A 20707-nucleotide genomic window follows, 5' to 3' on the forward strand; every position below is an offset into this window, starting at 1 on the left:
ACTTGGAAGAGAAAGCAACCGAAGGCCGGGGTTGGGGGCCACAGGGGAGGGGTCGAGCTAAAAAAGTACAGTATTTAAAGGTTTTGAGGCTGGGGGGGTGGTCTGTACCAATGAGGTGGGCGGAGCTTGGACTGAAACCATGCATGTCCTGTTGAGAACAGATTCTAGTGTTCATTTCCCTGGAACACCGATTACTTCTTCTGTGACTCAGTTTCCTCTTCCCGTAAGTTGGAGATGATGATGTTTAATGGTGTGTGACACATGGTAAGTGCTATATAATAGTTTGCTACCACAGTATTATTATTTTTTCCTAATCCAGATCCCAAATCCCGGGAGCGTAGAGAACCAGAAGTGCAGTTCCTTCTAGTGACCCGACTTAGGTGCAGGTCAAGGGACAGGAAGGAGATTTAGATAGTTTAAAACCTCACAGCGAAGGGGATTAGTGGAGGGGGGCCAGGTGTAGAGGGCGGAGCCTTCCTGATCTCAGGGCTGAAGGATGGCGGCCCTTGCCCGCCTGCTGGAGCGTCTCCTTTGGTCTGCTCGCAAGGAAAAGGAGGAGGTGGAGGAGGGGGAGGAGGAGGGGGAGGCGGGGCGCAGGGCCCTCGACGGGCCTCAGTCTCTCCTGGCCGCGCCGCGATGCGCCCAGCAGCCACACGGGGGTGCCGCGGCGTCGTGGGGACTGCGCTTCGGAGCTAGCGCCGCGCAGGGCTGGCGCGCGCGCATGGAGGACGCGCACTGCGCTTGGCTCGCGTTACCTGGGCTGCCCCCTGGCTGGGCTTTCTTCGCTGTCCTCGACGGCCACGGAGGGGCGCGAGCGGCTCGCTTTGGCGCGCGCCACTTGCCAGGCCACGTGCTCGAGGCGCTGGGCCCCGCGCCTGGCGAGCCCGAGGGCGTGCGCTGGGCGCTGCGCCGAGCCTTCTTGAACGCAGACGAACGCCTGCGCTCGCTCTGGCCCCGCGGCGAACCGGGTGGCTCCACGGCGGTGGCATTGCTTGTCTCCCCGAGCTTTCTATACCTGGCGCACTGCGGTGACTCTCGCGCGGTGCTGAGCCGTGCCGGCGCCGTGGCCTTCAGCACCGAGGACCACCGGCCTCTCCGGCCCCGGGAACGGGAGCGCATCCACGACGCGGGCGGCACCATCCGCCGCCGGCGCATCGAAGGCTCTCTGGCTGTGTCGCGAGCACTGGGCGACTTTGCCTACAAGGAGGCTCGGGGGAGGCCCCCCGAGCTGCAGCTCGTTTCCGCTGAGCCTGAGGTGGCCGCACTGGCGCGGCAGGCTGAGGACGAGTTCATGGTCCTGGCCTCTGACGGCGTGTGGGACGCTATGTCTGGCGCTGCCCTGGTGGAGCTGGTGGCTTCCCGCCTCCGCTTGGGCCTGGCCCCAGAGCTTCTCTGCGCGCAGCTTTTGGACACGTGTCTGTGCAAGGTCCTGGGGGTGGGGTGTGGCATGATTGAGACTTGGTGCGCTACAGAACAGGAACCTCTGGGGCTTTGATAGAGAGGCTCGCTAGAATATAGCTAGAGAAGGCGGGGGCGTGGCTACTGGAATGGGCGGGACCCAAATATAGGGAGGGCGGAGCCTGAGGGCTTTGAAGCACAACCGGAGAGAAGTAGCGCAGGGTAGGTGAATGGGAGGGATTTAAGAGAAGGGGCGTGGTCTTTTGGAATGGGACCCTTGCAAGCCTTAGGGCCAGAGCATGTGGTATGATTAGTGTCGCAAATGGAAAAGCAGGTAGACAGCAGAGTAGGCGGAACTCAGAGGAGTGTGGTTATCTTTTTTTTTTTTTTGAGACAGAGTCTCGCTTTGTTGCCCAGGCTAGAGTGAGTGCCATGGCGTCAGCCTAGCTCACAGCAACCTCAAACTCCTGGGCTCAAGCGATCCTACTGCCTCAGCCTCCCGAGTAGCTGGGACTACAGGCATGCGCCACCATGCCCGGCTAATTTTTTTCTATATATATTGGTTGGCCAATTAATTTCTTTCTATTTATAGTAGAGACGGGGGTCTCGCTCTTGCTCAGGCTGGTTTTGAACTCCTGACCTCAAGCATTCAGCCCGCCTCGGTCTCCCAGAGTGCTAGGATTACAGGCCTGAGCCACTGTGCCCGGCCGTGGTTATGTTTTAATATTAAATAGGAGGAGTCTAGGACAGGGCGGCGACGTGATCTAAGGTATGGGGCCAAGTGGGAGAAGACTGGCAGGTGGGTGGGACCTGAGAGAAAGGGGCATAAGCAGATTGAGGAGGGAGGACTTGAACACCGGGACTGCTGGAGGAGCTCTGCCTTCAATTGTCTCCCACTGGGCTCCCTTTTCTTCACCCTCTTCAGGGCAGCCTGGACAACATGACCTGCATCCTGGTCTGCTTCCCTGGGGCTCCCGGGCCTTGTGAGGAGGCGATGAGGAGGGAGCTGACATTGGACACAGCCCTGGGCCGCAGAGTCGCTGGTGAGCAGGCACATGAAGTAGGAGGGGCAGTTGGCAAGGAAGGATTGTCCCATAACTCTTGCTTTTTTTCTTAGAGCTGTGTGCCTCTGCTCAGGAGCCCCCCAGCCTAAACACAGTTTTTACAACTCTGGCCTCAGAGGACATCCCAGATTTACCTCCTGGGGGAGGGCTGTACTGCAAGTGAGTTAGGGTGGGGTGGAGTGGGGTGGAATGGGGGGTGGCGTGGTAGGAGAACAGCCCCTTCTGAGGGCTCTCCCCTTCTGCTCTCCAGGGCCAATGTCATCGCTGAAGCTTATTCTCAGCTCTGCCAGGCCTCAGAAGAGTGCTGGCAGGTAAGGACCAGCACTTGAATGTTTCTCGAATGTTCTCCAGTGTTTCTTTTAGGAGCATTTCATCCAGGCCCCTCTAACCCTCTTAGTGGTGGGAAAATTAAAGCCAGTAAGGACAAGGGACTTGCCTGATGCATCAATACATTCTCACTCCTAGCCCTGAAGCATTGTGCTAGGCATGAGAGAAGGATGCAGAGAAGAAACTGTGCTTCCCTTCAAGAAATGTAGCCCCATAATGCTCTGTAAAGGCCCCCATCCCAAGCAGGTCCCTGCACGCAGACAGAAAAATTCAGGGAATGTTAATGACCAATTCCAAAGCCCGAATGCACAGCAGATACCATCAGGACATCTCTGAGAGCCTTCCAGGTCTTGAACAGAGAGGTTGTAATTGGGCTTACATAGCAGAGGGGAATTTGGAGCTGTCCAAAGAGGTGGGGGTGCGCCAAGGCGGGGGGAGGGGTCAGGGTGGAAATGTGAGGGAGGAAGCTGGGGCCAGAGCCCCATGGCCTCTGCATGGCAGAGAAGGAAACTTGCTGAATATCATGTGGATGACGGGGGACCGTTGACAATTTCCCAGTAGCATAAGGAGGTACTTGTCAGTATTCTTTGAGTTGTGAGTGACAGAGACCCAATCCAACCCACGAAAGCAAGATGGAATTTACTGGACCATGTCATTGAAGAGTTCAGGGCCTTAAGGCATGGCTGCATCTGGTTGTCAGAGGATGGCATCAGGAACCGTCTCTTAGATTTTTTTCCTATGAGTTGGCTTCATTCCCTTGCGGGGTGTCTCATGGGGCAGTAGAGAGTTGCATCTCGAGGCGCACACCCCACCAGCCTGCCACCCCAGTGGAAGGAGAGAGCTAGCCAATCCCCCCCCTGCAGTTGCCCCAGGGCTGCTTCTCATTGGCCACGCGGGGTCACGTGCCCGATCAGTCACTGGGCACGTGATTGGCCAGCCTGGGGTCACACGCCCAACCCTAGCCTTTGGGGTTGGGGTGCACTCCACCCAAACCCGGGTGGACTGACAGATGGGCTATGGTGGTCCCTCAGAGGGAAACAGTGCTGCTTCCAGAGGCAGGGGAGTAGGTGCTGAGAGGCAGGGAGGGGTTCCTATTCATTTTCTCCCACATTTTGTGTTACAGAAAGGGCGAGATGGGGCGGAGAAGCTCACCCGCACCCATTCGGGTTCCATCTTGGACTTGGAGGCCTAACAACTGTCGTCCTTTGGGGACCCTCCGCTCAGCTGGGGCCTCGACAGAACTCAGGAAGAAAATTGCCCCCTTCCCCAGCTACGTGGACCAGAGGAAGGAAGACAAGCGCTGGAGGAACCCCAGAATGCCTGTTTCCCCTTTTCCTACTTCCTTACAGAAAAGTCTTATGAGAGGGGAAATTCCACCACCATGCAGACCAGAATAAGAAAACAAAAAAAACCCAACCAAATGTTTTTGAAATATTTAGAGTGAACAGATTCTGAGCGATCACCCAGTTCAATAATTTCTTCCTATTTTTCATTTGTTTTCAAGGGGACATCGGGGAGAGTCTTTATTAAATTTTAATTACATAAGTGATTCCAAATACATTGTCTTGTAAAAACAAACATTAGTTGCCTAGTCAGTTGGCAAAATATGTATTGGGCACCCGCTGTGTGCTAGCCCCCCACCCCCCACAGCCATGAACCAGTCCAGGCCACCAAGACCCTTGCCCCGTTGGGGATGGCCTCCTAAGTTAAGAGAGACAGCAGACAAGGGAACCAGAAAATGAAGTCATCTCAGACACGAACAAGTGTCATAAAGAAAATAAAACAGAGAACATGATGAGAAAATGACTAGGAGAGCTACTTTGAGGGTTTTTTTTAATGTCAAATTTTTATTTTAAAATTTTACTTAATTCATTTAGTTTGTGAATGGGAAATGAATTCTCTTAGTTTGACATACAAAGGGTATACAAGATGGTGTACAATGAAAAGTCTTTCTCTGTCCTCTGCCCTTTGATCACTCAGTTTTCCATCTTGGGGTGGCTGATTTAAACAGGGGGATCAGAGAAAGTCTCTGAGAAGGAGACGATTGAGCAGAGAACTAACAGAAAAGGAGACAGCCACCCTAATACCCCAGAGAAGAACATCTCAAGGCCTAGGGAATAGCCAGTGCGAAGGCAGAGAAGCAGGATTGAATTTGGCATTTTTAAGATGAGCCTTAGAATCTCTGTGACCACGAAATTCCCTACAGTCCCACTCCCCATCCCATTGGCAACCCCTGCAATGAATTTGGAGTGGACTTTTCTAGACCTTTTACTCTGCGTGTTCACACATGTATAGGGTATCTTAGGTATTTCATTGATTTTCTTTTTTTTTTTTTTTTGAGACACAGTCTCACTTTTTCGCCCAGGCTAGAGTGAGTGCCGTGGTGTCAGCCTAGCTCACAGCAACCTCAAATTCCTGGGCTCAAGCGATCCTCCTGCCTCAGCCTACCCAAGTAGCTGGGACTACAGGCATGCGCCACCATGCCCGGCTAAATTTTTCTATATATATTAGTTAGCCAATTAATTTTAATTTCTTTCTATTTGTAGTAGAGATGGGGTCCCACTCTTGCTCAGGCTGGTTTTGAACTCCTGACCTCGAGCAATCCACCCACCTCGGCCTCCCAGAGAGCTAGGATTACAGGCTTGAGCCACCACGCCCAGCCTGATTTTTTTCATACCTATGTATCATTAAGCAACTTGGTTTTTTTCCACTCAGTAATACATAGAAGAATCCTTCATGTCATTTACGTATCTCATTCTTTTTGAATGCTGCCTACTCTTCAGACAAGGGATGTGCAAGGGTTTCACTCTTTCCTCTTGACGGACATTTAAGTTATTTCCAATTTCTTGTCCTCACAAAACTGCTGCCATAAAGATCCTTGCTCAGGCTCCTTGTGCACAGAGGCGAAAGTTCTCTAACGCAGGGGTCTTGCCATGTGTCTGTATGACATTAGAGCCAACAACAGTTTGCACATTTTTAAAGGGTTGTAAGAAAAAATATGGAAACCAGATCCTATGTCTAATATGCCTAGAATATTTACTATTTTCATCTTTAGGGAAAAAGTTTGCTGACTCCTGCTGTAGCACGGGCGGCACCCACAAGTGCCACACCTCCTATTTCACAGATGGGAAAGCTGCGAACCAGAGAGGAGAAAGGACTTGCCCAAGGTCACGCAGAACCGGGGTTCTCACTGAGTTGGCTAAATGTCTGTTGAGCTGCATTCTGGGCCTGGCTGGCTTGGGTGAGCTCCGGAAACCAATTAAGTCAACTCCTGCCCCTGAAGAACTCACAGGCTGGAGACACACAGAGAAAGGATTATAACCCAGGTGGATCAGGGTCCAAGGTCTCCCAGAGTGGCGTGGAGAAGGGGAGAGGGTCACCCACGTCTTCACAGAAGAAGTAATGCAGAGGTTGGTCTAGAAGGACGAAGCAGTCCCCAGGACAGCATCCAGGCAGAGGACCGGGCTGGGACAAAGGCTGGAAAAGTTGATTTTTCTCACCAATCAGCTGGGCCCTGAGAATTGCTGGTTTTACACTCATCCCTTCGCTTTGGGGGTTCTGGGAGCTCAGGCAAGAGGGCCATCGGCCAAATTTATGCCTTTCCTCCAGGCCTCAGTTTACCCACGTGTAAACGTGGAACTGAAGATTTCCCAGGGCTAGGGCACCTCACCCAGGCCAGGTGGCGCTCTACGGAAGGGGCGCGACCGCGCGAGTGACGTCACCGGGGGCGGGGCCTGCTGGACCCGCGGCGGAAGCCTTGGAGGGCGCCTGGGCTCAGCCCCGAGCCGGCCTGTGGGGGAGGGGGCTCCGGGAGCCGGCACCTGGGAAGGTGTCCCCACCTCTGGCCCTTCGGACCGCTGGGATGATCCCGCCGTCCTGCGCCGGCGAAACTGAGTCATAGCGGGGCATGCGGGGCAGGGGTCAGGGGCTTATCCACGCGGGATCCTGGAGTCCCACCGCCACCCGGGCCAGCGCCGGACCCTCCGCCCCGGCCCTCCCCTGCTGTCCCCACCCCCACCCACCCCGACCCTGCGGCTGTGAGTCAGCGGCCGACCGCGCCCCCTCGGCCCACTTCCTCCTCACCTTCCCGGGCGGGCGGGCGGCCGCGAGAGGGGTGGGGCCCTCGCCGCCCGCGCCCTCCTGCGCGGGGAAAGGGCTCCCCCCTCGCAACCCCACGTACAGTAAGGGAGAGGACGGACGTTGGGGGTTCCAAAGGAGGGATTTAAGGGAGAAAATTTGAGACCCCTTGCTTAGCCAGGGGTCCTCCTCGCCCCCCAAAATTGAGCAGAAGATTAAGAAATGGAGAAGTCCATGGGCGAGTAGGACGGGAGGGCTCCGGCCATCGAGATTCCCCCAAGAATTCCCACAGTGGGAGAGAGCTAGGGATCAAGGGGGGACCCCTCCCCCTCCACCAAACTTGCCCCCCAGTTTGAGGGTGACGTCCAGGGCGCACCCCCATGCAGTAACGCCGGGGAAAGAGGGAAATTGCGGAAGTCGAGGGTTCCGAGTTGCCCTTTTAAGCGCCCTCCATCCCCCGCCTGGAGGTGTGCGCGGCCCCTTTAAGGCGCGGGGCATTGTGGGTGCGGGGAGTGGAATTTTGGAACGAAATGTAGCGAAGAGAAGTACAGTAGTAAGAGTAACATTGTAGCCGCCGCCGGCCGAGGGGGCGCGCCGGGTCGGGGACGCCGCACCCCCTTTCTGCCGCAGGGGTCCCCCCCTCCAAGCACCAGCGGGAGGAGGCGCCGCGGGACCTGTCCCGGCCGGGTTCTCGTTCCCCTCCAGGAAGCCGGACTCTATGGGGCGGGACCCTGGGGGAGACTGAGCAGAGCCTGGAGCCAGCCCCGAACCCCTGAACCTCGAGCCAGGGGCGCCCCGGGAGCACCCAGCCCGCGGGCGCGCCGCCCGCCGCCGAGCAGCCATGAGGTGAGCCCCCGCGCGGCTTCCTGACCCTTCCCCGCCCGCCCCGCGCGGGCTCCTGCCCCGCCTTTGTCCCCCTCCCCCCCAGCTGGCTCCCGGCTGGAATTTGGGGGACAGGCAACTGGGACCCTCAGACTTGGGTTGAATCTCCTTGGACGGGCTCCAGATATTGACCACCTCCCCCACGACTCCCAAGGCTCGGGGTGGTGCCGGTAAGGCTCTCCTGGGAGCTCTCAGATTTGGGGGGCGCTCCGAGGACTCCCACATTTTAAAGACTTTTCTGAGGACCTCTAAGTTGGCAGCTACTCCCCGGAGGGATGCCAGGATTTAGGTAGGGCTCAGACTCCCCCTAAACTTCAACTTGAGGTCCAGGACGGATTGTGGGGGGCTGGTTAGGGAGAACCTGGGACCTAGAAGGGAGACTGGGTCGCAGACCCTGTTTGAAGGGTCCCCGTTTACGTGGTGCTGGAAAAAGTCTCCCCAAGTGGGACCATCCTCCTTAACTTCGGGGGTACTTCTTAACCCCTTAAATTTGGGGGGGCACTTAGATCCTCCTGTGGAGGAGGTTGGTGTGAACGGACCCACGGACCCAGAGTCGATGTCCAGGGTCTGGTTGGGACTCCCCTCCCCCGTCGCTCCACACACACAATCTGCTTAAAACTGGCCATGCCTAGGAGCTAGCGAGCGCTCAGTGTGGAGGGCGGCGCCCAGGCCCTGGGCCTTAAGGGCGGCCTCTCTCCCCCACCTGTGCGGCCCTGGGGAGGGAGGGGGCGCGGCAGCTGGGGGAAGGGGGCCCTTTGTCTTCCTGACTCACCTGTCGAGACAGCTGGTGTGTGTGTGGGGGGGGCAGGCTAGGAGCGGATGGGCCGGCTGCTTTCCCCAGTGCCCCTCCCGCCTTGCTCACCAGCCCCCCAGCCCCCCAGAGCCCTGGGGTTGGAGAAGGGGCGCTGGAAACCTTCAAGGTCATAGCCCTCTTCCCCAGAGACCCAGGCTTCCCAGATAGTTCCAGCTATCTTCCCAGGAATTTAATCCTGGGGGTGGAGGGACCCAGGGATTATGTCTCGCCCGGCCTCCCCGAACTCCTGGGCTCACCTGAGGGCGGGGCCGGTGCAGGCTGGGGGACCCAGCTAAGCCCCCTCCATTCTCCCCTCCCTTGGCCCCCATAATCTCTCCCTTGGGGCCAGAGCCTGACAATACTATCTCCTTTCCTCCACTCTCTCTGGGACTTCCTGCCCCAAAGCCCCCAGGCTGAGGGGGAGGCCCCTGGGGACGACTGGGGATTTTTAACCCCTTGATGCCCACTTCCTCCCCGATTCCCACACCCCTGCCCTCTGACATCTGGGCGGCATTCCTTTTTCTGACCATCAGAGAACCCTCCTTCCTTCCCTGTTTGTCCCTTCCGATGTGAAAGCAATTGTTGGAAAATTTGGAGCAAGGGGACACCCACAGACACCTCAAGACTTCCTGCCTGTCCCTTCCCCATTATGGCAACATCCCTTCAAGGCCTGCCCTGGAGAGGGGGCAGCTTGCAAGAGCGAGGCTCTTTTCCGTCACCCTCTTCCTCAGGGACTCTTCTCTCCCGCTGCCCCCAGCCCCGCCCCTCACCCCCACCCCCCGCGTTTCCGGTCCCAGGCACCGTGGAAGGCGGATGGCGGATGTCCGAGTTAGTGCTGCCTCACTCACTGTGAGACCGTAAAAGGGCAGGAGCAGTGTCTGGGCCGGCCTCCTGCCTTCCCCACCGCCACCAGCCCTGGAGGCCCTGGCCCTCCCACGGGGCCCCCCTCTTGCTGTGGCCGCGGCCAAACCTCCCGCGTCCTGGGGGTGGGCAGAAGTTGAGCAGATGCCTGCCCTCCCAGAGGCTCACTCCCACCTTTTCAGGGGTCTCCTGGGCCGGGGTCACACCCCGACTTCCTGGGCTGTGTCCCTTCTCCAAAGACAGCTAGGATTCAAAACGCCCCACACCCCTAGTCCAAGCAATATCCCTTAGAAATTCTTAGGCAATGCTGGGGGTTGGGGAGGAGGCTGGGATCGGGTAATTTCTGGCTGGTTTGGCTGGGGACAGCCCTGGGGGCAGTTGGAAGAGAGGATGTTAAGATGGAAAATTACTAGATATAGCTCTTTTTCTCCCAGTTTGACAAATATTTGTTGAGTGTCCGCTGAGTCTGAGACTCAGAACTGGGATTCTGGGAAGGTGGGGATGTGGGGCAGAGGTCTGAGAACCTCAGGGCAGAAGGGATTCAGGAAGAATTTGGGTCCATTTCTTTCCTCTTCCAATAGTGGTTATGACTGTTCTTTTTTTTTTTTTTTTTTTGAGACAGAGTCTCACTGTGTTGCCCTGGCTAGAGTGAGTGCCATGGCGTCAGCCTAGCTCACAGCAACCTCAAACTCCTGGGCTCAAACCATCCTCCTGCCTCAGCCTCCCGAGTAGCTGGGACTACAGGCATGCGCCACCGTGCCCGGCTAATTTTTTTCTATATATTTTTAGTTGTCCAATTAATTTCTTTCTATTTTTAGTAGAAACGGGGTCTCGCTCTTGCTCAGGCTGGTTTTGAACTCCTGACCTTGAGCGATCCTCCCGCCTTGGCCTCCCAGAGTGCTAGGATTACAGGTGTGAGTCATTGCACCCAGCCTGACTGTTCTTATTTTGTTTTTAAAAAATGGTAAGAGACCATTTGATCAAGCATCTACTTTGTACCAGGCACTGTATTGGGTGCCTGACTCAATGTAATCCTCACAACCCTTATAACAATGATAATACTCCCACTCTACAGATGGAAAAACTGAGGCACAGAGAAGTTAAGCAAATTGCCTGCACAGTCAAACTTGTTTTTTTTCCTTTGGTGAGACAAAGCTTATCCAGGAAGGACAAGATAGGTTTACAGAGCAAGATCAAGATGGAGGTTTACAGAGCAAGATTCGTTTGCCACACAACTGGGAATGGCCCTCTTGTTGTAACAAAAAGGCCCAAATCAAACATTTTGGAAGTGGCCAAGCTTGAATTTGAACCTGGCCTGTGTCCAAACTATTATGCCATTAAAGAAAAACGAACATAAATCCTGTATTTTTAAAAAAATTACAAGCAACATGCTTTTCACTGTAAAAACACTTAAGGTTTCACATAAGCAAAAAGAAACCCAAATGGGAAGCTTTACCCTTCTGTTCACTTACGGGAAACTGAGGCCCACCGGGGAAGAGGGACTAGAGTGAGTCCATAAGAGACCTGTAGACTCTAGATCTGGTTCCCTACCTAGGGCTGCTTCAAAGATTTGTAGTTTGGGAAGGGTGTGTGTGTGTGTGTGTGTGTGTGTGTCACAAATTTTATGATATAAGGAGCCTATTGGATAAATCTTGGGGGTGGGGGGACTGAAGAGAAGGAAGGGCAAGTCTTGTCTGGAAAGTTTATGTAAACTCATGTCACTGTGCTTGATTACCTCCAGTGATGGGAAGCTCTCTCCCTCCTGTTTTGACTATTGGCTCCCACGTGTGGAGTGTGTGCCAAGTTATAGATCCTGAGGTTAGGGATTTTTCGTCTGTTATCTCTTTTAATCCTAACAACAAATCCAGTGAGTTATGGTTTCCAGGACTGGAAACTGAGGCTTAGAGAAGTGAAGCCACACAGCAAGGAGGTGACTTGAACCCTCTTTCATCCACCATGTGCTAGAGTTTTCTAAAGCGAGGGGACTTGCACAGAGGGTGGGTCATAATCTGGCTGGGGATTAAGGCTCTTTCATGTGGAATGCAGGGTCCCCTAGGGACCCTGGACTCAGGTGGACCCAGTTTCAACTTCACCCACACACACGCCCTGGCTATGGAATTCCAATTCCAGCTTTGGCATAGTTTATAGTTTCTTGAACTTAAGTAATGAATTCAGCTTTTACAGGTAATTCCAGCCCATGATACAAAGAAAAAGTTGACATGTGAGGGAGAGCTAAGGGGGAAAAAACAAAAAGGAAAAGAAATAATGAAGCAGTTCAAAAAGGTAAACAAGCCTGAGTGCGGTGGCTCACACCTATGATCCCAGTGACTTGGGAGGCTGAGGCAGGAGGATCACTAGAGGCCAAGAGTTCAAGACGAGCCTGGGCAACACAGCAAGATCTCATCTTTACAAAAAATTTAAGAATTAGCCAGGTGTGGTGCTGCACGCCTGTAGTCCCGGGTACTCAGGAGACTGAAGCAGGAGGATTGCTTGAGCCCAGGAGTTCAAGGTTGCAGTGAGCTATGATGATGCCACTGCACTCCAGCCTAGGCAGCAGAGCGGGACTCTGTCTCAAAAAAAAAAAAGGTAAATAGTGCAAACGTCTGTGTTCTCCCTCCCCAGTCCCCAAGTTCCCCTCCTTGGAGGCGGCCACAGTTAGTCTCCTGAGAAGCAGCCTGTGCACGTATCGCCACTCTGTGTGCAGATATATTTATATCCTCCCCACCTTTAAAAAAAAACCAAAAACACCTCTGATCTACACTACTCTGTACCTTGCCTTTAAGAAATTTCAACTAAGCCCTTCCTTCATCATCAAATGAGGTTAAGAACTTGGGTGGACTTGGGTTCAAATAGGAGACCCTTCTGTTTACTTGCTGTGTGACCCGGAGCGGGGATCTGCACCTCTCTGTGCCTGCAGTTCCTCATCTGTCTCAAGGTTAAGCTTCAGAATCTACTAGAGCCCAGCACCTACAACAGTGTCTGGGACCCAGGCTGACCAAGAAATGTCAGCTGCAGTTGGTAAGAGATTGCCTTTTCGCAGATGTTCGGCAGCTGCTTAGTACCTGCCATGTGCCGGACACCGTTCTAGGTTCTGGGGACGCTGCAGTGAGTGAGACAGACACAGATCCCTGCCCTCGTGGATCTCATGTTTTGGTAGTGGAGACAGACAATAAATCGATATTGTGTCGGGCAGGGATCGCTGCTGGGAAGTGGGCAGCAGGGGACGGGAGCTTTTCCAGATCGGGTAGTCAGGGAGGGCTTCTCAGAAGAAGTGACATCTAAGCAGAGACCTGAAGGAGGTGAGAATCTAGGCCCGAGGAAGAGCAAGTGCACAGGCCTGAGGCTGAAGGAGCAGCCAGGGGCCCTGGGGACCATGACATGGGGCGGGGGAAGAAATGAGACCAGAGACCACACGGATCAGGCAGGCCGTGGAGAGAACTTGGTTTTGATTCTGCAGGAGCTGGGAGTTTCTGAAAAAGGAGGGACATTCTCTGCCTTGTGTTTTACCAGGATCCTTCTTCTATAATGGCGACACTGCATCCTGGGAAGGGGGACTTGCCCAGGGTCACCGCTGCAGGTACCCAGCTCTCCCGCCAGGCCAGAGCCGGGGCGGGGCAGGGCAGGGCAGGGCCACCTGGGAGAGCAAAGTGCAGCCAGGGTGGGGCAGCGGCAGCCCTGGGCGCCTGGCCAGAGTGTGCCCTGGGTGTGGGTGGCGGGTGTGGGTGAGGCCTGAGCCCTGTGCCGCCAGGGCCAGCGAGAGCCAGAAACAGCCCCCGAGGCTGTGCTTGTCTGGAAAGGGCACCCAGAGTTTGGGTAGGGCCCACGCAGCCCCTGGTGGCTAAGACTGTGGACTTGGGAGCCAGGTGGCCTGGATTTAGAGCCTCACCCTGCCCCTCACTAGCTGTGTGACTGTGGGCAAGTCACTCAACCTCTCTGGGCCTCTATTTATAGTCCTCATCTGTAAAATGAGGACAAAATAGTGTCCATCTTGAAGGGCTGCAGGGAGAATCAAATGGGTGACTCTGGGGAAGGGACTTGGGGTGCCTGGTAAGAGGGCGATGCCACAATGATGTAAACTTGGGGTGCTGGGCTCACCCCACTCTATGGACCTGGGACTGGGTCTGAGGGGCTTCCCCTGCCCTGACTTCCACAGTGTGAGCATCACGCCCCACCCCCAGTCCTGGTAGGGGCAGCCTTTGCGGGGGTTATAATTTCTCTCCCCGTAAACCTCTGACCACCAACTTCCTCTTTTCAGGAAAGAGCCCAGTGGGGGTGGGGCAGAGACCATTGCTTCCCCTCCTGTGTGTGACCTTGGGCAAGTCACTTCCCCTCTGAGTTCCTGTCTGAGCCTGAGTTTCCTCATTGGGGGAGGGGGGATCGAACCTCCCAGAAGGACTGGTGAAGGGTCCCCATCGGTGCCCATTCCGGGTGCCCGTGAGATGGACGCTGATGGTCACTGAGCGCTCAGTATGTGCCAGGTGCTGTACCAAGTGCTTTCACTGCCCAGACTCATGTACTCCTCCCCACTGCCTGGGCGGTGGTGGACGACTGTCACTTTCCCAGTTCGTAGGTGAGCAAGATGAGTTCCTAAGTGGGAAGTTGACTTCCCTGAGTCACATGGTGTAGGCGGCTCAGTGGGGATTTGAACCCAGGGCCATGGATGTCAGATCCTGAACTCTGAACCAGTTTACTGATGCCTGCCCGCAAGGCTGAGCTGAGTCAGATGCTGTTCCTCCAGGAAGTCCTCCCTGACTCCCCAGGTTGAGGCAGGTGCTCCTTTGGGGCACCCCCTGGGCCTGGGCTCCTTGGTCCTAGTCCTGGGTTGTCACTGTCTGAGAATGAGTCTGTCTCCCCCACTGGACTGTGAGCCCCGGGAGAGTGGCGCAAGGGCTGTCTGGGTCACTGCTGTGTCCTCATCCCCAGCCCCGCCCATCATGGCGTGACACAGAGCGGAGAGTGTCAGCCAAATGGCCGTTAGTGCCCCGGGGAGCTGGGCGGATGGGTGGGCGGCAGGGGCTCCTTCTGGAGGAAGAGCCCGGGGTCCAGCATCAGCCCCCAACTTGCTGCCGGCCTCACGCCCTCCCCCCCCCAGCCCCAGCTTCCTCCTCCCGCCTGAGTGGGAGCTGGGAAGGGGCGGGTGTCTAAGCACCCTGGTAGAGATAGGGAAACTGAGGCCACGCAGGGGCTGTTCTCTAGTAGAGCTCAGGGCTCCTGCCACCTCCTGCCTCACTCTGCTTAACTGCATGTCCCTCCCAAGTGCTGGCCTTGGTCGGTCCCCTTCTGTCTCTCCTCTGTCTGCCTGTCTCTCCCTCCATCTCTCATTCTACGTCTGTCTCTTCCTCTGAGGCCCCTGCCCGGCATCTCTTTCCCTCACCACCATGTCTGTCTGTGTGTCTGTCTCTCTCCCCTTTGTCCATCTGACTCTCCCTTTCTCCTCTTCTGTCTGTCTGCTTCTTGCCCCCCGTTTGTGCATTAGCCTCTCTCTCCTGATGGCTGTTCCTGTCCTAATCTGTCACGGTGTCCCTGCCTCTCTCTGTCCGATTGTCTCCTGCCTCTCTGTGTGTGTCTCTCTCGATCCCACACTGTCTTTGTCGCACAGTACAGACACTGTACAATGTCGCAGGGAGACCCACATGAGAAGGTGACCGGTTCCTCTCCCTTTGTGTCCCCCTTCCCGCAGTGAGACGGCCGTCTGTTCTAGCCGGGCCACTGTGATGCTTTACGATGACGGCAACAAGCGATGGCTGCCCGCCGGCACCGGTCCCCAGGCCTTCAGCCGTGTCCAGATCTACCACAACCCCACAGCCAATTCCTTCCGGGTCGTGGGCCGGAAGATGCAGCCTGACCAGCAGGTGCCACCTCCCTCCGTCCCCCGTCTCTTGGCCTGAGCCCACACCGCTGCGCCTGCCACCTCTCACCCCCATTCCCCCTCCTGCCAGGTGGTCATCAACTGTGCCATCGTCCGGGGTGTCAAGTATCATCAAGCCACCCCGACCTTCCACCAGTGGCGCGACGCCCGCCAGGTCTGGGGCCTCAACTTCGGCAGCAAGGAGGACGCAGCACAGTTTGCCAACGGCATGGCCAGTGCCCTAGAGGCGTTGGAAGGTTAGAAACTGCCGGGGGCGTGGGGCAGGCAGAGCGCACCACTGAAAGCTGCTGTTCAGGCTGCCCCTTGACCTCTCTGGGTCTCAGTCTACTCATCTGTAAAATGGAGCTAATTCATTGCTCTGGCGGGAAACTATTATGAGGATTCTTGGGGGCTCCTGTGTGCTCCGTATGGAACGGACGATTCCTAAGGGTACTAGCCGGGAAGGGGCATGCTCATCTGGGGGCACACAGGAGGTACAGTGGGCAGTTCGGGTACCAGGGGCCCAGACACCAGGGCTTAGGTGGGCAAGGACCTCGGATAGGGGTCCAAGCCGGTGTAACAGTGGTTAAGAGACTGGGTGCTGCAATCAGCCTGAATGCAAGTCTTTCCTGAAAATTCCACCCTGCAGAACTTCGGGGCCAGTGACCCTGGGCCTTAGCTTCCCTACCTGCCACTGGGGCACCATAACAGCACCAACCTACTGGCAGCTGGGGCAAGGGAAGCTGGTGCTGCCCCCGCCTGGGCCGGGAGTGTCAGGGCCTCAGGAAGAAGGAAGTGAGGCCTCTGGGCAGGTTCCCGGGAGGCTGGGGAGCTGACTCATCCTGCCTCTGCTCTCACCTTCCAGGAGGTGGGCCTCCTCCGCCCGCAGCACCTCCCACCTGGTCTGTGCAGAACGGCCCCTCCCCGGAGGAGGTGGAGCAGCACAGAAGGTGAGGCCGGGCCCTGGGCGGGGAGAGTTCTAGGAGTTCCAGAACCCCTCACTCCTCTAGTTCAGAACCCCTCCAACTTTCAGCTTCCAGAATGATCCAGCTCCCAAGGGATTATTAGTTGACAGCTTTCAGAAACCCCCACCTCCCAGAGTTCAAGAAACTCCTGACACTCAGTTGTAGAACCTAACAGCCACCAGTCCTGGTCTCTCAGATTCCTGGAGTTCGGAATCTGGTTGTTAAAAGAATCTTGGACATCGTGCAGTTCACGTGTCCTTGGCAGTTTAATAACTAGAAAGCTCCAATATTATCTCCCTGTCCCTGGTCCCCACCCCTTACTCGGGGCCCCTGGGGAAGGAAGGCTTGGGCTGACCTCATGGGAGACCTCTGAGGGAGGCTGGGAGGTCACAGAGCCCTTCACTGGCCATCCTCTGGGCCTGGTTGATGACAGCTCTATCGCCTCCCCTCCCCCTGCCCCACAGGCAGCAGTCTGGCCAGCCGGAACTGGAGCGCAGGGTCTCCAATGCAGGTGACTGCAGGAGGGGCCTTGGGACTTCCTGGGGGAAGGGGTGGCCATCTGGAAAATGAAGAAAGAGGCTACTCTCTCTCAGCAACCCCTGTTTTCTATTTGTTCCAGGAGGCCCACCTGCTCCCCCAGCTGGGGGCCCACCCCCACCACCAGGACCTCCTCCTCCTCCGGGTCCCCCCCCACCTCCGGGTCTGCCCCCCTCCGGGGTGTCTGCTGCAGGGCATGGAGCAGGGGGAGGCCCACCCCCTGCACCCCCTCTCCCGGCAGCACAGGGCCCCAGTGGTGGGGGGGCCGGGGCCCCAGGCCTGGCCGCAGCCATTGCTGGAGCCAAACTCAGGAAAGTCAGCAAGGTGAGGGAGGGGTCAGGAGCGGCAGGGTGTGGGGTGACTGGGGCCCTGATGCAATAGTGGGATGAGGCTGGGGTTGCCTGGGGATGTCAGGAGTGGGAAGCCAGGAGACCTGCCCCCTAAAGCCCCTTCCCTTTTTAATATCTGCAGCAGGAGGAGGCCTTGGGGGGGCCCGTGGCCCCCAAAGCTGAGAGCAGCCGCAGCACAGGCGGGGGGCTCATGGAAGAGATGAACGCCATGCTGGCCCGCAGGTGAGCCGGAGCCTGCACCCCCAATCACCTGCAGAGTCCAGTTCAGTAGAGCCGGATGGGGAGAGGGCTCTGATTCCTGTTTTGTTTATTTCTTTTGGTGAAAGTTCCCCCTTTCACAGCCAGATTAGGGCTAGAATGCTAGGGATTGTCACCTCCTGAGATGGCTGAGGTTTGCAACCACCTAGGTAGCCTGTAGAATGCTCTAAAACCCAGAATTCTGGAAACACAGATTCCTAGAATCCTGGCGTTTGGACCCAAAGCCCCTCCACCTTTAGAATTTATGATTCCAAATGTAAGAACCATAGAACCCCCCACCCTAATTCTAGAACATGAATCTCTTTTTTTTTTTTTTTTTTTGAGACAGAGTCTCACTTTGTTGCCCAGGCTAGAGTGAGTGCCGTGGCGTCAGCCTGGCTCACAGCAACCTCAATCTCCGGGGCTCAGCGATCCTCCTGCCTCAGCCTCCCGAGTAGCTGGGACTACAGGCATGCGCCACCATGCCCGGCTAATTTTTTGTATATATATTTTTAGTTGGTCAATTAATTTATTATTTCTATTTTTGGTAGAGACGGGGTCTCGCTCAGGCTGGTTTTGAACTCCTGACCTTGAGCAATCCGCCCGCCTCAGCCTCCCAAAGTGCTAGGATTACAGGCGTGAGCCACCGCGCCCGGCGAACATGAATCTCTTGAGCTTCTAAAATAAAGTTTGCTCGCCCTTCCCGAGTTCCAGAACTCGACCCCCTAGAATCCATGTTTCTAGAACTCTGGGAAGGGGGATGACTGGGTGGCTGGGGGAGGACTGGAGCCTGTTTTTGCCTTTCCCTCCTGCAGAAGGAAAGCCACGCAGGTTGGGGAGAAACCCCCCAAGGATGACTCTGCCAATGTAAGTCAGGGGCTCTTCTTGGCCTGCACACCGTGAGGATAGGGATATTGGGGAGGGTGGGGGCGATAGGGCAGGGCTGCCTTTGAACCTGGAAGAGGAAACCAGCAGAGGTGTGGCAGGGGCTGGTTCATGGCAATTTTATTTCCCACCAGCAGGAGGAGCCAGAGGCCAGAGTCCCAGCCCACAGTGGTGAGTACCTAATCAAGAAACTACACAGAAACTACAAATCCCAGAATGCCTTGTGCTCACATATACAGCGCCCTCATGGGAGAGTCTGTGCAAATAGTGCTGGGGATTGTATTCTCCTGAGATGGGTCTTTGACTGTGGGCTGATGAGGCTGGGGGAGAAAGATTGAATGGGGGCAGTCTTTTGCCCTGATCTTTCTGATTTGTTACCTGTCCCCCAGAATCTGTGCGGAGACCCTGGGAGAAGAACAGCACAACCTTGCCGAGGTGGGCCTTCGATACTGGGGCCCCAGCCCCCAAAATAGTTGGACTTGCCCAATTTATAGGGAGGAATGCTGTGACCTCTGAAATGGGAGGCAGGGGAGGGAGGTCCTCTAACCTCATTTCTGTCCCAAACCACACCAACTCTCCCAGGATGAAGTCGTCTTCGGCGCTCACTTCCGAGGCCCACCCCTGTACACCTAGCTCCAGTGATGAGTCAGACCTGGAGAGGGTGAAACAGGTAGGCTGGGGAGGAGGGTGGGGAGGAGGGTGGGAGCTAGAAAGGGGCCACAGAAGAGAGGAGATCTGGATCCAGACCCTGCCACTGGCGTGCAGAGTGATTCTAGAAAAGGTCTCAGAAACCTCCATTTTCCAGTCTGAGAAATGAAGAGATTGGGTCAGGTTAGGGATTACCCAGATGAAACCACACCTTCTTTTCCGGTGCCTGGGACAGACCTTACTAATCTACTGTCACACTCATTCCCCATGAGTACCTTGAATCCATTCAGCACTTGACCCCAGCCATCCATCACCAGCTGGACTTGGCAAGAGACCAGAATGGGTCTGCCAGCCTTGGTACTGGATGTTCTCCAGCACTTTTCTTATGGCTGCAGGGATCCAGAATTCTCCCCTGGAATCATCCAGTCATTCTGTGACCTTGGCAGTGATGTCATGGTGTGGGGGTAGGAGTGGGTCTCAGACCTGCTTCCTCTAGCCTTTCAGCCAATAAGAAAGGGGGGATTTGTTTCTACAAGTCCAGGTACCCCTCTCAATTGGTTATACCCCATTACTTTCAGGAGCTTCTGGAAGAGGTGAGGAAGGAATTGCAGAAAGTGAAAGAGGAAATAATTGAAGGTGAGGTGGTTTGGTTTGGTTCTTAAACATTATTTATTTTGGAGGCATCATGTCCCTGGGAAAGAGCCCTATTTTGGAAGGGAAGAGGAAAGAGACTTTGGCCCTGACCTCTGCCCCTTGTTTCCTTCCAGCCTTTGTCCAGGAGCTGAGGAAGCGGGGTTCTCCCTGACCACAGGGACCCAGAAGACCCATTTCTCCCTTCCGCACACCCCACCTCTCACCCTGCTTTCCCTGCCTCAACTTGACTTGGAATTGGCTGAAGACTGCACAGGAATGCATCTCCCCCATTCCCCATCCCACTTGGAAAAGTCCAAGGGGGTGTGGCTTCCCTGGCACCCCGCCCACACCCATACTGGCTGCTGATTGGCTGGGGAGGCCCCCACCCTTTCTTCTCTTTGGTCCTTCCCCTCTACCATCCCCTTGGGGCTGGTTCCTCTGCTGGGGATGTACCAGTTAACCCCGCAGTGAGGGGGAAGGAAGGAGGGAATTTCACATTCCCTTGTTCTAGATTCACTTTAAAGCTTAATGCCTTTGAATTTTTGTTTTTTAAAGAAAATATATATATATATTTGGGTTTCGGGGGGAAAGGGAAATTTTTTTTTCTCTTTGGTTTTGATAAAATGGGGTGTGGGAGTTTTTAAATGCTATAGCCCCAGGCTTGCCCCATTTGGGGCAGCTATTTAAGGGGGGGATGTCCCACCAGGCTGGGCGAACCTCCTCCCACCCCAGGGACTTACCTCCCCCCTGGCTCCTTCCCCTTTTCTATAAGGAATTAAGATGCTGTAACTTTTTGGAACCTCAGTTTTTTGGTTTTTTTATTTGGGTAGTTTGGGGGTCCAGGCCATTTTTACCCCATGGAGAAAAAAAAAAACGATGAGGGAGAGAGGAAAGGGGGAGGATACTTCTCCGCTCTCACCTTCACCTTGAGCTTCTTGAAAATGGGCCCCTGCAGAATAAATCTGCTGGTTTTTATAAACGCTAAGATCTCTAGAGTGATTTGAAAGGCTGTTTTGCTGAGGAGGGAGGCGCTTCCCACCCCTGGTGCCCCTTCCACAAAGAACACTGAGAATCGCTGCCTCCCATGACCCTGATTCCTGCTGTCTTCCTCCTTCCCACCCACCCCAATTCCTTCAGGCCTCTGCAGCCAGGGTGATCTTTGCCCCCTCTCCGCCTCCCTCCCCATGCCCCTCACCAGGCTT

General features: G+C 55.6%; 2 protein-coding genes across 3 annotated transcripts; both read left to right on the forward strand.

Annotated features, from left to right (window-relative positions):
- The first annotated feature begins 468 nt into the window (after positions 1-468).
- Positions 469-4334, forward strand: PPM1N (protein phosphatase, Mg2+/Mn2+ dependent 1N (putative)). Its single transcript, XM_012761409.2, has 5 exons — positions 469-1426; positions 2324-2441; positions 2516-2621; positions 2713-2773; positions 3913-4334. Exons 1-5 carry the CDS (start codon positions 497-499, stop codon positions 3979-3981), a joined length of 1284 nt encoding a protein of 427 aa, XP_012616863.1. The 5' UTR covers positions 469-496; the 3' UTR covers positions 3982-4334.
- Positions 4335-6870: 2536 nt separating this feature from the next.
- VASP (vasodilator stimulated phosphoprotein) lies at positions 6871-20490 on the forward strand. Of its 2 annotated transcripts, none has more exons than XM_012761415.3 (13): positions 6871-7712; positions 15083-15254; positions 15342-15507; positions 16116-16200; positions 16680-16726; positions 16835-17076; positions 17224-17324; positions 18155-18206; positions 18362-18395; positions 18614-18659; positions 18807-18894; positions 19451-19508; positions 19640-20490. In XM_012761415.3, exons 1-13 carry the CDS (start codon positions 7708-7710, stop codon positions 19675-19677), a joined length of 1134 nt encoding a protein of 377 aa, XP_012616869.1. In that variant the 5' UTR covers positions 6871-7707; the 3' UTR covers positions 19678-20490. The 2 variants fall into 2 exon arrangements, with proteins under 2 accessions (XP_012616869.1, XP_012616868.1); XM_012761414.3 differs by having other exon boundaries at positions 6874-7712; positions 18359-18395.
- Positions 20491-20707: the final 217 nt, after the last annotated feature.

The sequence above is a fragment of the Microcebus murinus genome, chromosome 16 (assembly GCF_040939455.1).
Source record: "Microcebus murinus isolate Inina chromosome 16, M.murinus_Inina_mat1.0, whole genome shotgun sequence".
NCBI classification, from domain to species: domain Eukaryota; kingdom Metazoa; phylum Chordata; class Mammalia; order Primates; family Cheirogaleidae; genus Microcebus; species Microcebus murinus.